This window comes from Centroberyx gerrardi, chromosome 9, assembly GCF_048128805.1.
Source record: "Centroberyx gerrardi isolate f3 chromosome 9, fCenGer3.hap1.cur.20231027, whole genome shotgun sequence".
Classification (NCBI taxonomy): Eukaryota; Metazoa; Chordata; class Actinopteri; order Beryciformes; family Berycidae; genus Centroberyx; species Centroberyx gerrardi.
The window spans coordinates 2,904,511-2,919,682 of NC_136005.1; the positions used below are offsets into that span (position 1 = coordinate 2,904,511).

Sequence of the window (15,172 nt, forward strand, 5' to 3'; positions counted from 1 at the left end):
TTTCTCCGTGTCTCTCTCTCTCTTTCTGTGTGCCATTAAGCTGACTAATGAATTCGAGCAAAAACATCATTGTGTATCGTTGTTTGTATCGTCGAGGTCAATAGAAGCTGAGAGATGCACCGACATTTTAAGATGAATGCCGTCCTGTGTGGCTCAGGATGTAAAGGGTTAAAAGGTCAAATCCCACTGAGGCCACCCATAAAATTGTGTGCAGTGACGTCACTGAACGATGCTCTGGATGAAGGTATCTACCAAATGGAAGATGTTGTGAAAAAAGCCAGTTCAGCCAGAAGGCACTGCCTGCTCCACATCTGTCTGATCTACATGTTCACTGTACAACTGCATTCATTTGCTCTGCAGCAAATCTGCACCGGAAACCTGATCAATATTCAAATGGGTTTGAGAGTCTTGAAATCAGACTCGGTCATATGAGTCAAAATTGCATAAATGCCATTCACATTATTAAAAAGGCAAAGTGTCCGAGGTTTGACTAGTCTGCCGGCTAACCAAACGCATAACTAAAAACATTATGTAAACAACACATTTGACCACATTTGTCCCTCCTATCTCCGCAGACTGACTGATATCTCCAGTGATAAACAATGACCGACTCTAGAGAATGGACAGAATGGTGAACAGCCAATAACAAAGGAACAAGGTCCTTAGTCTATTTTACACCAGTATAAAGCTGCCGGCAAAAGGCTGCACTGTAGCGTACATTTTAGTTTTAGCTCTACAAACATTTCTTGGAGGCAGAAATAATCTGATTGGTTGAGTTAAACCTCAGTGGGCGGAGACAAGAAGTAAGAGAGGGGGAAGGTAATATTATGAAGCCTAGCGCTCTGCTACTAGAAAAAACAATCTATCCATACTAAGTTATCTAGGTTAGCTAGTTAGCTAGCTGACCTTCCAAGTTCAAATTAGCCATACTAGCTAATAGCTATCTAGGCAAGCTAGTTAGCTAGCTGATGACCTTCAACATCATGAATGCTGGAGCACCATTTTTATTTTTAATTAAAGTTTGCTCTGAGTTCTCTCTGTGCAAGTTTGCCAGTTAGCTTACTTGTGCTTTGAACAAGACTAAGAGTCTAGAGGCGGGGCTAAAGACTGTGGTTCTTTGGCTCCGCCCATTGGGGTTTAAATCAATCAATCAGATTATTTATGCTCCAGAGAAATGTTTGTAGAACTAAACTCCAATCTGTTGTTCTAGCAAGTAATAAAGTGAGCCAGGGCAGGAAACTACCTTTTGCCTACAGGCCAGACTGGCTTGTTAATCCAAAAGTTAACCAGCCACTTTCACTATTTTACCAGCCAACTACACTTTAAGCATAGAATAGATCTCCAAATGATGGCTGGTTAGCTTCAGCTGCCAAACTGGCTGCTAAAGTAGAAAGCGTAAATTTACAGCATTAGTCCGGTGGCCGGTGGTGATTTCCACCCTGGAGCGAGAACAGAATGAACGCCACAACACCCATCTGGTGATATCTGGCCGGAACAGTAAAAACAGATCAGACGGAGGTACTGTTCGCTCTCGTCACCTCACGCTATGTTAAGGCCTCAGAACAGAACCTACTGACAAAGCCTGATTTACTTCCTAACTTGTGTAGGAATAGGGCAGCTTTGTGTAGGGGAGGGGAGCGAGTAACAATCTTTAACAGCCAACAGTCAGAGAGGTAACACAGGTTAGAGTTCAAAAAGCTGACCGATTGATCTAGTTCAAAATGCAGAAACCCAGCTACTCACTGGGTGACACGGTATCTGCACAGCGGCAGATTCAATTTAAAAATCTCACACTCACTGCAGTGAGTGTGCGTACAAACACTAAGACACAAGCAAGCACTCAGCTGCAGGTATGGATCACCTCTGAACCCACAATATCAAAAGCCCCGATCAAGCAACATTTAAAAAACAGCCAGAGGATCACAAGACATTCTGTGTAATATCCTTGATAGACGAGGCGGTCTGAAGAAGACTCTGTCCTCGTCGCAGCGCAGGATAAGAAGCACTTGGATCAGAAGAAGCACTAAGTCATGCAAAACACAAAGCTGGAACGGAAAAACAAAAGCTCCCTGGCAACGGAAAAATAAAAGCCTCTTTGTAAGATATAATACAAAAGACATCGGATATGAGCCGAAGAAACTGTCAAGATACATTTTTTCTGAAGCACAGATAGCTTCCCCCGACACTTGATTGTCTATCTGAGAGTCTCTACGATAAGGATTTAGTGGACACATGACTCCCATTCGTTTCTGATAGGAGATCACCGTTTCCTGCTTCCTTCCTGATCCCTGAAAGGGTTTATCTACAAATACAGGCATGCAAGAGAGTCCGACCTGAAGACGATCGCTCCACTAGAATCAGGCCAGGTCAGAAAACGGTGGAAAATAGATAAGATTCACCTTTCACCAGAGAAAGCTATTTTTTGGGGGGAGAAAAGGCATTGCTCTGTAGAGTGGTAGAGAAGACTAAAGGATATTATTGTGCAGATTGATAATTCCACAGCGAGCTGATGGACACCTGAGAAACAATCTACAAAGTGTATTGTGTGAAACCCGAGCCCCGGACCGCGTCAGGAAGGCTTGACGGACGCCGCCGGGGCTCGGTAGTCCTGCCAGTCGAGGTGCAGCGAGGAGAAACATCTCAGCGAAGGCTTCGATTTGTTTTTCCAGCTGCACCGTTGACCTTATTCACACGACGGGAAACTCCACCCGGAAGATTAGCATATATATAAAACCAACGTTACTTCACATAAGTGAGGACTTCAGATAGACCGAACAATCCTAAAATCAGCTAGAAATCTCAACTACAACTACGACTGTTTGAATTTAGCTGGGGAGTTAGCTAGCTTACTAGCTAGTAAGCTACTAGCTAGCTACCTAGGATAGACTCTGATAGCTAGCTATAATGAGCCAAATATATTAAAATGTGAACTTATATCCCTCCGCATTCTTGATATCTATTTGTTTCTAATATGTTTTTCAGTGGGGAATCTGTGAAGTGCTAAATGTTCAGTGGCTCTTCCAGGTAAAGTTTCCCACCCCAAGTGTTCAAAATGGCCGTCGTGTGAATGAGGTCCATTACAAGGTTTTACACAAAATGAGGTCACAACGGTCCTTTGTTATATATGCCCTGAAGAAACAACATATACCTTTAAAGCTTTTCTGATTAAAAATAGATGATATTCATAATTTTCTTCTTTTTTTTTTTATAGAATCCTAAATATATAGATTTATTTCTGCAGTGAGAGGATTGTTAATGATTAAAATAATGATAACAACGACAATAATGAGAATAACAATAATGATAATAATAACAATGATACTGTAAAATAATAAAAAAAAATCTTTCCCCTAGAGGATAAACATCTCTGTCAGTCAGTAGCTGTGTGTGTAAACAGTGCATTACCCTTCCTGTTATTACCTTCTCTTTTGTTCTCCGATCATCTGTACATTTATGTAGAAATAAATTATTCACAGGTTGTGCATACATCTTTTCTTATCATATACTGGCTCTGCGTTGGATATATTTTTTCCTAAATCATTTTGGCTATGAAGAACAAAAGAGGTGAGTTGGTGAGAGGAAACCTGAGATAGTGTATTTCAAGTGGTCTGAGTTTCAGTTTGTGTCTTCCTGTACGGTTTCTATTTTTTTCTTCTTTTTTTTTTGGCATAGACTGTAGAAAATGAGGTTGGTATTTGGCTTTAGTTAGCGTGGTAATAAAAAATAAAATAAAATACAGGGGAAGGGGTTTGTTAAGACGACGGGTTGCTGGAGGCGGATGAGGTAGGTGTGTGTTGCTGCTGGGAGACGATGCGGCCGCCGGGGGCCTTGGAGCCGCCGGACGAGCCGGAGGCGGCGGACGAGGCCGACCCTGCTGCCGCCTGAGCAAAAAGGACGCCTGCACAGGAAAACAACAGACAGCACAGTTAGGACACAAGATAACTCCTTTTTTTCTGTTCATATTTTTTTTTAAAGATAAGATGAAACTTTAAAGAAGAAAATTAAATAAAATAAAGAAAAACGAATAAAAAAGAAAATAGAATTTGAGTGTTAAACCATGTTACGTAGAATACATGAATCAAAATTATGGGAAATAGTATGGATTACGGCATTATTGCGGTGTGCAAATTAACAGCAGTAAAACTTACTGATGCAAAGAAAATAATGTGAATATGCAGTATGAAATGTGAGGAAACATAAAATATCAATATATATGCAGAATTACTTAAGAAAAGGGTAAATGTCAAAACAAAATGTCTCAAAATTACTTGTATTATAGTGTAACTTTTATATTGCCTATATATTGATATTTTTGGACTGAAATGTATTTTTGTGTATTTTCGTTGTCTAATTTTTAAGTTTTTAGGCTCTCTCTTGAAAAAGAGCTCTTGATCTCAGTGAGACTACCTGATTAAATAAAGGATAAAGGAACTGAAACAGGAAGCCATCAGGCCGACTTCCTGTCCCGCGTCATGTGACGGGTACTGACCGGTGTACACCACTCCGTTCAGCTCCACTGACATGCTGATGCTGCTCATGCCGTTGGTGGTGAGGTTCAGGGCCGAGTCCTGTCTGCCGTCTGCAGGGAAACAGAGCTGCGTTACCCAACTCATCCATTCAGCAACACTTTGCTCACCTGTACACCGACTGCACAGGATGCTTCTGGAACACAACCTGGACAGTTGTGTTGTAATTTACTTTTTAGTGAACCCACTTTTCCTCAACCTGCCTCATCTACTTCTACTGCAGTTAGTGATTTACTACATTTCCCAGAATGCCTTTTGACAACCCCCTGACTGACACCAAAACCTCACGTTTCCCATTGATGTTTTAGATCGCTGAAACATTTTCTGATATCAAACTCCGTTGTAGCTGCTGGAAATATCTGGAGGTGACGTCACCTCGTCTACGATTGGCCGGTTATCCACCAAGAAGAAAAATACAACAAACTACTGAATGGAGCCAGAAATGAAAGGAACATCACCAATAGCTGTTTTTAAAAAAGTGTTTTAGGGCGGATTTTTCCTTTAAGAACCTACAAACCAAATGGACAAAAGAAACTGAGGCAACACTAAAAGCAAAATCTACTGCCCAATTTTATAAAATTTCATGAATTACTTATACAGTACTATTGCGTACTTACAATACTTCCACATGAGTTAATACACAGGTTCATACAGCAGAATAACGCTGTTATAAACTCAAGTGTTACTCAGACCTAGAGAAGGAATTGATAAACTATCCTGCAACACAACAATGAAGTTTGCATCTGCCAAAGCAAGAAGTATTTGCATAACCGTCCAATTGAACATTTCCCTGAAATCACCTGCATTCCCAATACTGAGAAACAGGCAGTGCGTTTCATCAGAAAGACAGTAAGACCAAACCTGTAGACTCCTCGAAGATCAGAGTGTCTCTGTGCGGTGAGGGGAATCTCCACACAGACACACGACATGTATACTGCTTCTATATGCTAAATGGGTCAACATATAGAGCTGCTATGGGTTACTTCCTCTCTGTTGCATATTGTGGTTTGTGATAAGGTGAAAAAAAAACCTTTAAGAGTCAAATACTAACTGTGACAAAGAGTGAAAATTGGCGAAATGCACCTCACGTGAATTCTGTGGTAAAACAGTAAAATGTACAAACCACAATGGCACCTTTAAGTCTGAAGACTCCAGAATTCATCTGCATTTCATGCTAATTGTAAATGTGGTACAGAGCGTCATTTTGCTGCCGTACCCCCCGCTTCCCCTTTCTCTCCCTCTTGTCATTGGTTACCGCAGCTGTCGCCGAAAAACCGTGCAACTGCTATGTTGACATTTTGTCTTTTGTTACTTGAATTGTAAGTTTACATTGTCATTCATGAGCTGAGAGAGTTTCTCGACACCTCAGCCCTTGAACTCAGCTAAACCCCGGTGTAGGACTTCAAAGGTACATGGGCGTCGAGGAGAACATTTGAATTCTTTTCTTCACTCCTGACAAATCTGCATTTTAGAGATGTGTGGGCTTTGTCTAACAACAACGATATCCTTCTTGCAGATTTCTTGTGTTAAAAATACACAGCAGAACTCGTTTCACCAAACCACATCTCTGTTTACCCAGGTGGGGTTTCCACCATGTTTTGGTTCCACTTCTCTCTGTTTGGGCCTTAAGTTTGGTTCTAGTTCAGGTTGTAGCACCAAAACTGCTCCTGTTTGGTTACTTTAGCATGATGAAAGTGCTAATTCTAAATATTAACCCTATAGCCTTTTTGTTTGAGCAGAGAAAACAGGATAAATTGAAGAACATGTCAGTCTTTTGATCATCTACTCTGATCATAAAATTAAGACAAATGACAAAATTATTTTTTTTTTGTCTCCATCTTTGTTGCTCAGCCTCACTGTAGTGTTTCTGCACTACACTTCCCAGAGATCACCTGTCAGTCAAACAGTGTGGGCGGAGCTTGGATTTTCTGTCGCTGCAGTTTGAGTTTCGGAGGGAAGGGAAAGAGCTACCAGACAGCAGTCATTTTTGTAACGTTCTCCCTGTGGCGACTGACTACAACAGAGACCGTACCTTGGTTGTTGATGCGGATGTTCATGGGTATCTGTGCGGTCATGGCCAGCAGGTTGTGCTGCAGCGCTCTCTGCAGCAGTCGGTGATGCTCCTCGGCCGGCAGCGCCATCTTCTTCTCCGGTGGCTCGCCGGCCTCCAGTTTGTCCCTCAGCTGTTCCAGAGCCGCCACCTGAGCCGCCATGGCCGCCTGGGCCGCCGCCGCCTGCACCGCCGCCACCGAGTGACCCGCCAAGGGCCCGGCCGGCAAGCGACCCAGCCCGACTCCCGACAGAGACTGGCCTACCTCCTCTTCTGGTCCCACAGCACAGAGGGGGAGACGGCACAGGTTAAAGAGGAACTTTACTCAAATACATCCAAATACAAACAAAGTCTGACAGTAAGGGAGCTTAGCTGAAGGATTCTGCTGTAAAAGGATGGAAATTAGTGTTTACTTAAAATTAGTTATATTCCAAGTAGGGTTAAACTGACATATTGGGCTGATATTGGCCTTTTATTAAATATCAGATATCGGCCAGTCATTGTCTCCACCTCTGATATGATGGAGGTTCCTGTTTTTATCAAATCACCACTGTTTTAATCAAATTGACGTTAGATTTATCAAGTCACTTATCAGTTTATCACTCCTGCATCTTCATCACATCTATTTTTATGATTTAACTTTTGTTCCTTCCACCCCTCATACAAACCAGTCTGAATATGTGGATTCTTCCAAGTCGTTGCTTTCAACCATCAGCTCGTTCTGACGGTTCTTCCCACCTGACCTGAACGCAGCGTAATGCTGGACTCTCAAATCTTACCTTTCTTGATCTTCTGGATGGGGGTGAGCGAGGCTCCGTTGGTGCCCGGCATGCCTATGCCGGCCATGGGCAGCTTGGGCGAGGAGAGCATGGTGGGCGTCCCGTTGGGGGAGTAGGTGAAGAGCGAGCTGCCGAAGCTCTGTCGCCGGCCCTCCCGCCGGTTGCTGTCGATGGCCGCCTGGAGCTCGTTGGGGTTGCTGAGACCCCGCTTATCACATTCGTACGGGTAAAGGTACTTCATGTATCTGAGAGGAACACAGTGGGTCTACAATCAGCTAAAACATAAAGGATTATGGGTAGAAGGACACGGATGAGTTTCCTCATGTTTGGAAAGCCTAGCAGAACAAAATAAAGTCTGGACTGATGCTCACATTCAGCTATTTCTTCATGTGTTCTTAACTGGTATGAACACCACAGAAGAAGAGACAGACAAGTCCATCATGCTGAGCTAAAGTTACAGGAACTGGAATCAGATTTGTTTTGACTCCCTCTCTCATACCAAAACTCTGTCCAATAAATGAGCTACTTGTGAGTCATGTGACTTTTGTTTACAAGCCCTGGTTCGCTTGTAATTGGTCAGTTTGAACCTAAACGAACCAAATACAAAAATACAACAAAGACAGTTTTTCCACTGTGGTTCAAACCAACAAAAATAAACTGTAGGTGTGTGTGTGTGAGTGAGTGTGTGTGAGTGTGTGAGAGTGTGTGTGTGTGTGTACTGACTGTGTGCGGAGGGTGAAGGCTGCGCTGGTGATTGAGGTAGGCAGGTTGAGTCCCTTGGTGATCTCCCTCCACAGCTTCTTGTTGATGACCTCCACCAGGCCGCCCTTCTCCGTCACCAGCTGGTACAGCATGTACAGATCCAGGACCTGCTTCGCCATGATGGGGATACGATTCACCGGGGTTCCTGGGACAACACACAAACACACACACACACACACACACACACACACGCACACACACAGAGGGGAAAGGTCAACAGAACAGAAATGTGGCCACGACAGGAATGCCTTTTTTTGACGTCAGCAGAAGGATTCAGCAGCAAAATAAGCGAACATAAAATAAGATTAAACTTTATTGATCCCAGTGGGGAAATTAGGTCGCTGCAGCAGCAACAGTAATAGGATTCAGCAGGGAAGAAATTAAATTAGTGCGCAAATTGAACATAAATTAGGTCATAAAAAACAGTAGAAACAATACTAGTGAAAATAATAGATCAACAGTAAAAAAAACAGTAAAAGCAATAAAACAGATTGTAAACAATTGTGGGGTTATGTAAATTTATGCTGCTGACGATTACCAGGCATGAGAAAGAGAATGGAGCATTAAATTGTATGGGTTTAGTCTTGATTGCTTACTTAAATATGGATATGGAAATATGTGCTGTATATATAAATTTAAGTAGATTTTTACATATATACCGTATAGATATAGGTATGTATAAACATATTGCTATATAATTAAATATGTATACATGTAAATAAATGAGGAATTGTTTGTTTTCACAATAATTTCACTGGAAATTATTCCAATCAACGTAAATTACAAATGACTTAGATACAGTCAAAAATCAATTATACCTGCAGAAAAATAATTACTTGATGCTTTTTTCTCCATTAAAAAACACAATTTTTATCAGTTTGATATGACTTACTACAGTATGATGTGCATGATGTGTCATTTATTTATTTCATTATAGTAAAGATTTGTCTCTAAAAAGCCTAAAAGCCTAAAAAGGTGGTAAAATTTATTGTACAAACACGGGGGTGGAGGCAGTGGACAAAGTGGCCGGTGGATCCTAAAATTCAACAACCACTTTCATGATTTCACTAGAAAAGTCGATTTTTAGAAGAGAAAGGCAGAGGCTGTTTGAATGCCAAAGTGTCTGGCACACCAGTGGCAGACACTGTAAGTAACAAAGTAAGTAAGAGACGAAATGCCTTTGGACAAAATCTAATCAGTACCCGCATATGATTATTGATCTGTGACAAACGTCTTTTATATTTGAGAGAAATCAGAGACTTTACTAATCTGCATAACAAATGAAACTCATTCAAACAGTCAGTGTGATCCTGAAGATAAAGCTCAGGCCCAAAATTCAACATAAAACACAGTAATCCTCCCCTCTGGTTTGAATACAGAGGGAGCGCTGCCTCAGTTCTCCATCTGGCCTGCAGATGGCGCTGTCAGCTCCTCAGAGTCGAGCGCTCAGACCCGCCCATCAGCCGCTCTGACACTGTCAACAACCACTACTGGTTTTTCTGCTGTGAGCACATGTCAGTTGTCTTCTGCTCTGATAATATCAGGAAGGATGACAAACTGACAGACAGACGGGCCTGCATGGTGCTGAGTGAGACCAGTCATCCAAAAAATGAACTGTTTTTTCATAATTTCGCAATTCAGTAAATGACGCTGAGAAGAAATGGAGGATTTTGTGGCGGAGTTTTTATGTCGCGTGAGTCACTGGTGTTGAGATCCTGGATGGTGGCTGAGCTGGTGTGTGTGTGTGTGTGTGTGTGTGTGTTGTGATGGGATGGGATGGGATGGGAAGGTAAACCAATCCATTCCCAGGCATTGATACGACATGTCCCTTCTAGTTATAGCCTGGGAACGGCACAGAGCCGCACGGCCATAAAGCAATCATCTCCGAAATGAATAAAGACCCCACCCATCGAGCTGAAAGATGAGAGCGCTGTGTCGTATGTCAGAGAGAGAGGGGTGGGAGGGGGGGGAGTGGGGGAGAGAGAGAGAGAGAGAGAGACCAATAAGAGCCAAAGCCTTTCTATGACTCTGGCTGGAGATAAGGTGAGGAAAGAGATATAATATTGCAAGGTAATGTATTGTATAGATGGATTGTAATTATATGGAGAGTGAGCAAATGTAGTGTACTGGTGTGGTGTTAGGGGAATGTGAGTTACACACACACACACACACACACACACACACACACAACTGCGTACCTCTTTTTTGCATGAAGCTGAAGAGATCATCCAGAAACTCTTTTCTCTTTGGGTCGCCATCCAGTTCATACAGCTGCAGAGAGAGAGGGAGGAGGAGGAGAGAGAGAGATGAGGCAGGTTATCAATGATGGGGGGAGGAGGAGGGGGGGGTTGGATCATTATTAATTACATTGAATCATTATTGCCCCAAAATGGCGGCGAGGGGGGGAGAGAAGAGAGAGAGAGAGAGCAAGCAAGGAACATAGAAAGTGAGACAAAAGCTATATTCAGACTGGGAGCTCAAATCTGATTTTTTCACAAATCTGATATGATTCTGATATTGTTTCTGATATTCCAGCCTTTTCAGATCAGATTTAAACTGCATTTGTAGGTAGTTTGAAGAGCGATTCAAACTGCATTTGTGAAAATACAATTCAGTTTGATTACTCAGGTCGGATTCCAACCGTTTTTCCCCCGTTGCTCCCCACACAACACGGATTTGACGTTGCACATTGAGACAAGAAGAGCAGAGAACTACAAACATGGAGGACGGCCAGCAGAAGAAGAGGAGAAGAGGTTTCATGTTGTTGACGTTGTCTCATGTGACGAATGCGTTCTGCAAGGCAACTACAAGCGCCATCTTAAACACAATCTGAATAAACAACAGCCACACCTCCAGGCTACTAGCTTGTTGCAGCACCCGGAGCTGACGCCTGTGTCGTTACCATGACAACCAGTGTCACGGTGACAGCAGAACGACAACACAAGTCTAATCACACAAATCTGATCCGGTCACTTGCAAACAACGATGTGGGCAGTCAAGCCTCGAAGATCAAATATGAAAAACAAATCAGATTTTCCTGCTGCGTGAACACTGCAAGAGAGAGAGAGAGACAGACGGATAGAGAGGGAGGGAGAGAGAGAGAGAGAGAGAGAGAGACCTCTAGCAGTGCTGTGGACCGGCCTGGCTGATGGGAACCTGATGTGGGCCCAGCTGCCGGCGGGGCCCCGGGCTCCGGAAGAGTTCAGTGAAAGTTAGCAGTAAAAGTGGGGCACACACTCGGGGGAAACACAGCGAGGCCATTGAGCCGCCGGCTGCTTGGGCCGGTTTGATAGAGGAATATCTCATGTGGGGGCGGGGAAGGCCCTCGACTCCTGTGTCACACTAATAGCCAAAAAAGCTTACATTTACACTTTATCTAGGGTTTTACCGGTTTTTGTTTTTTAAACTTGTTAACCACTGTGGCATATGAAATGATTTCTCCTCTAATAGCAAATTAAAGTGTTTCCCAAAGTAAGGAAGGAGACTGTGTATCTGAACTATTTGCTTCTAAAAAGTTATCACTTGCAGAGGTTTATTAGTGAAACAGTGACTACGCTTACATGAACAGCAATAATCCGATATGAACAATAGTCTGAATAAAAAATGTAAACAGCATTTTCTGATTCCCTCAACCTGAATAATGTTGTAGTCGGAGTAAGCAGATTATTCTGATTTCAGTCTCATTACTGAAGCATTTTAGACTGTAAACACCTGAATCCAACCAGGACTCTCTATCAGAGGATCGGAGCGGCGATCCGACCGCTTGACGCTCGCTCTGCCTTCCAGAGGCTGAACTTGTTTCCAGAGGAAAAAGAGACTGACAGCAGAAAAAAAAACTGTCAGCATGCTCAGGATTTAGAGCGAAATGCATATCACAAAGTTTTCAGTAAAGTCTTAAACTGTCCGTGTCTCCAGTGATTCTCCTCTGTCCGGTTAATGGGACTTTGCTCTGCAGCATGTAAACAGGAATATGAATGGAATAGTTCCATAAGCAACACATGGAAACAGATTAATCGGAATATTGTCCTATTTTGAATAAGGCCAATAGTCGGACTATTGCAGTCACTAATCGATCCAAGAGTATGAACAGTGTACATGGGAAAAGAAAGAATATGCTCTGGTCTGCGGGGAAAGGAACCGATTGATAAACATGAATACTCAGGGATTTACCGGACGCTCTCATCAGTGAGTGAGCAGGTTTGTGTTTTTTGGGACGCATGTCGGCTGTCAGAGCGGGGATCGACCCTGCGACCGTCCCGCTGCTGAACGCTCTCTCTAGAGGAAACCAAACAGCTGTGAAGTGAATGGAAACCGCTCGCTGCAGTCCAACCCTGCAGGCTCTGGTCCGGCTGAACTCTAACCGCTAACAGACCGTCCCTCTCTGCATCCAGCGCTCATTAGTGACGCCGAGCTGCCATAAGATCTTATTATCTGGTGGAGGGGGGGTGGGGGGTGAAGAGGACTGAGGCGGGGGGGGGGGGGGGGGTCGCTAATGTAAGGGCCTGCTGGAGGCAAGGGGGAGTCTTAATTACAGGATGCATGCATTTCGTGGAGTGGAGCGCCATAAATCTTGTAAATTACCCTCCACCCTCTCTCTCCCTCTCTCTTTCTCCCACTCTCTCTCTCTCTCTCTCCATCTCTCCTAATCACACACAAATATTTCCCTCTCGCTTCTCTCTCTCCATCTCCCTCCCACTTTCTCTCCCTCCCTCTCTGTCTCTCTATCTCTCGCTTCTCTCTCTCTCTCTCCTAATCACACACACAAATATTTCCCTCTCGCTTCTCTCTCTCCATCTCCCTCCCACTTTCTCTCCCTCCCTCTCTGTCTCTCTATCTCTCGCTTCTCTCTCTCTCTCTCCTAATCACACACACAAATATTTCCCTATCAGCATGTTGGGAGTGTTGTCACATGGGAAACATGAGGTGCTGGGTTCAAGTCCCGGTCCCTCTCATGCAGCAACATAACTACATACTGCAGCACATACAGTAACACAGCAGACTACACAGAGTCACTGCATGTCTGCTGAACGACTGCAGCGCTTTTACTCTGACACTTTCCAGTCTTGTCAGCCTTCGTAAGTCACAAGAAATAGTCAGACTTTTGAGGCTTGTTTTATACTAGAATAATGCCATTTACGGTTGATTTTAAATTACAGCTGATTTTGGAAGTGGCCGTTCCAACGAGTAAAACACGTTAACGCTTTTGAGTTGAAGCAACAAAAACGCATTCTTCTGCTTCTTCCGATGTGACTTGAACGCAGCAGAAGGCCGGCAGCCAGCAGAGTAAACAAGGATTCAAAGACGTGTGTAACTGCAGTGTGACTGTTACTGTGTTCAAAGGATGCGTCGTAATCGTTTTTTTTTGGGTTTGACTGTTTGAGTTTCTCTTGGCCCTTGCAAACTGACAGGTACGTAAAGCTCGGCAGTGAATTAACTGATGAAATGTTGATCAGAATCGATCAGCATGGTGGAAGAAACTAGGAAAATAAGGCCCAGGTTGAACATTTTTTTTTTATTTAATACAGGATGAATGCATGTCAGGAGAGTGCACTCTTCTTTTATACACTGAGCATTCACTTCATAACCTGACGACCTGTGGAGGAAGGAAGCTGCAAATAAAATGCGGAAGTCGGCATTTTGTGTCATACATTAGCATCTGTGCTATTTGATGTGTCGTCCAAAATCCCTATGGAAGATATGAATGGGAAGATATGAATGGGAAGATATGAATGGGCGTTGAACAGAGAGCCATGATACTATGTTTTATTCCAGCGGTTAAAATACATCCACCAGCATCAGCTTTGTGAATTATGATCTTTTACTTACTTTTAATGTAGATTTTTGCCAATAAAATGTTAATCATTGGGGAAGGCGGAGTGAGATCATCAGAGTAGGAAGCTCCTGACCCACTGGAAACCAGCCAATCAGGTTCCTGTACCTCTCCATATATCCTCTCTCTCTCTCTCTCTGTCTCTCACTCTAAGTCTGTTTGCTCTCTCTCTCGTTCTCTTTGTCTCTCTCTCTCTCTCTGTCTCTCTCTCTAAGTCTGTTTGCTCTCTCTCTCGTTCTCTTTGTCTCTCTCTCTCTCTCGTATTCATTACTGGATACAGCTGCATCCTTTTCCCATGAACCGCTGCAATGAGACCCTTATATATGCTGTAACCCCCCTAACCCCCCCCCCCACACACACACACACACACACATACACACACACACACACAGCTGTTTATCAGGAGGTGGGTGTGGTTGTGGTGGCCTGTATAGGTTTTCATGTCAGGTCAGATCTATAGTGTGCAGGCTGAGGCGGGGGCTCCGCCTGGATTTAAGCTCTGCTATTCAGAGGAATGACAAGAAACTGGGCCAACTGGTAGCGCTGGGAGAGCCGGCTCACGCCCCGCCAAACAAAAAACCATCAAAACCGTAGTATAGCGGTGATGACTGTAATTTACAAATCATAAGAGGCTGCAGGCTGTTGTTTTTCAGAGGGAAAACACAACGTATCATGGGCATTTTTCGCCGCTGAAAAAGAAATAATGCAGAAAAAAAAGCTGTAGTCGCATGTATCACAATTCATATCACAATATATGCTATAAGGTGACTTTATCAGATTTTTTTTACAATGCATTTGTTTTCTGTATTAAACACTGCCAGTATGGTTGACAGAACAACCTGTAGGAGTGATCGGATCAGGCTGGTTAGTGCTGACAGCAGACTAACTCAGCAGCCACACATGAATATTTAGCATGGTTTGGCCGGTGGCCGGTAGTTTCCCACCCTGGCTGTGTGTATGTAGGTCAGCCTGCAGATAAATCATAAACAGGCCGTAGAGAGAAAAAACAAAGTGGTTTTATACTGCAGATAATCAGTAACCAAAGAGCAGCCTGTTGTTCCAGTTTTACAGCAATCAAATCGGTTGTGGTAGCTAATACTGCAGGGGTTGTGTGTGTGTGTGTGTGTGTGTGTGTGTGTGAGGGGTTTCAGACAAATTGTAGTTAGCAAGCCAGTGACACACAAGTGTCACATAGCACATAATTGGGGCTTTGCAACTGAATCTT

General features: G+C 43.4%; 1 protein-coding gene across 1 annotated transcript in view; it reads right to left on the reverse strand.

Moving 5' to 3' along the window:
- Nucleotides 1-1,270: 1,270 nt before the first annotated feature.
- Nucleotides 1,271-15,172, reverse strand: part of arid3a (AT-rich interactive domain 3A) — a 49,487-nt gene continuing 35,585 nt past the window's right edge. Inside the window, exons 4-9 of the mRNA XM_071917242.2 lie at nt 10,316-10,388; nt 8,079-8,262; nt 7,356-7,600; nt 6,559-6,849; nt 4,490-4,579; nt 1,271-3,898 (exon numbers count right to left, since the gene is read on the reverse strand). Of these exons, the coding sequence (XP_071773343.1) occupies nt 3,753-3,898; nt 4,490-4,579; nt 6,559-6,849; nt 7,356-7,600; nt 8,079-8,262; nt 10,316-10,388 (1,029 nt within the window). The 3' untranslated portion in view covers nt 1,271-3,752. The remainder of the gene's footprint in view (nt 3,899-4,489; nt 4,580-6,558; nt 6,850-7,355; nt 7,601-8,078; nt 8,263-10,315; nt 10,389-15,172) is intronic.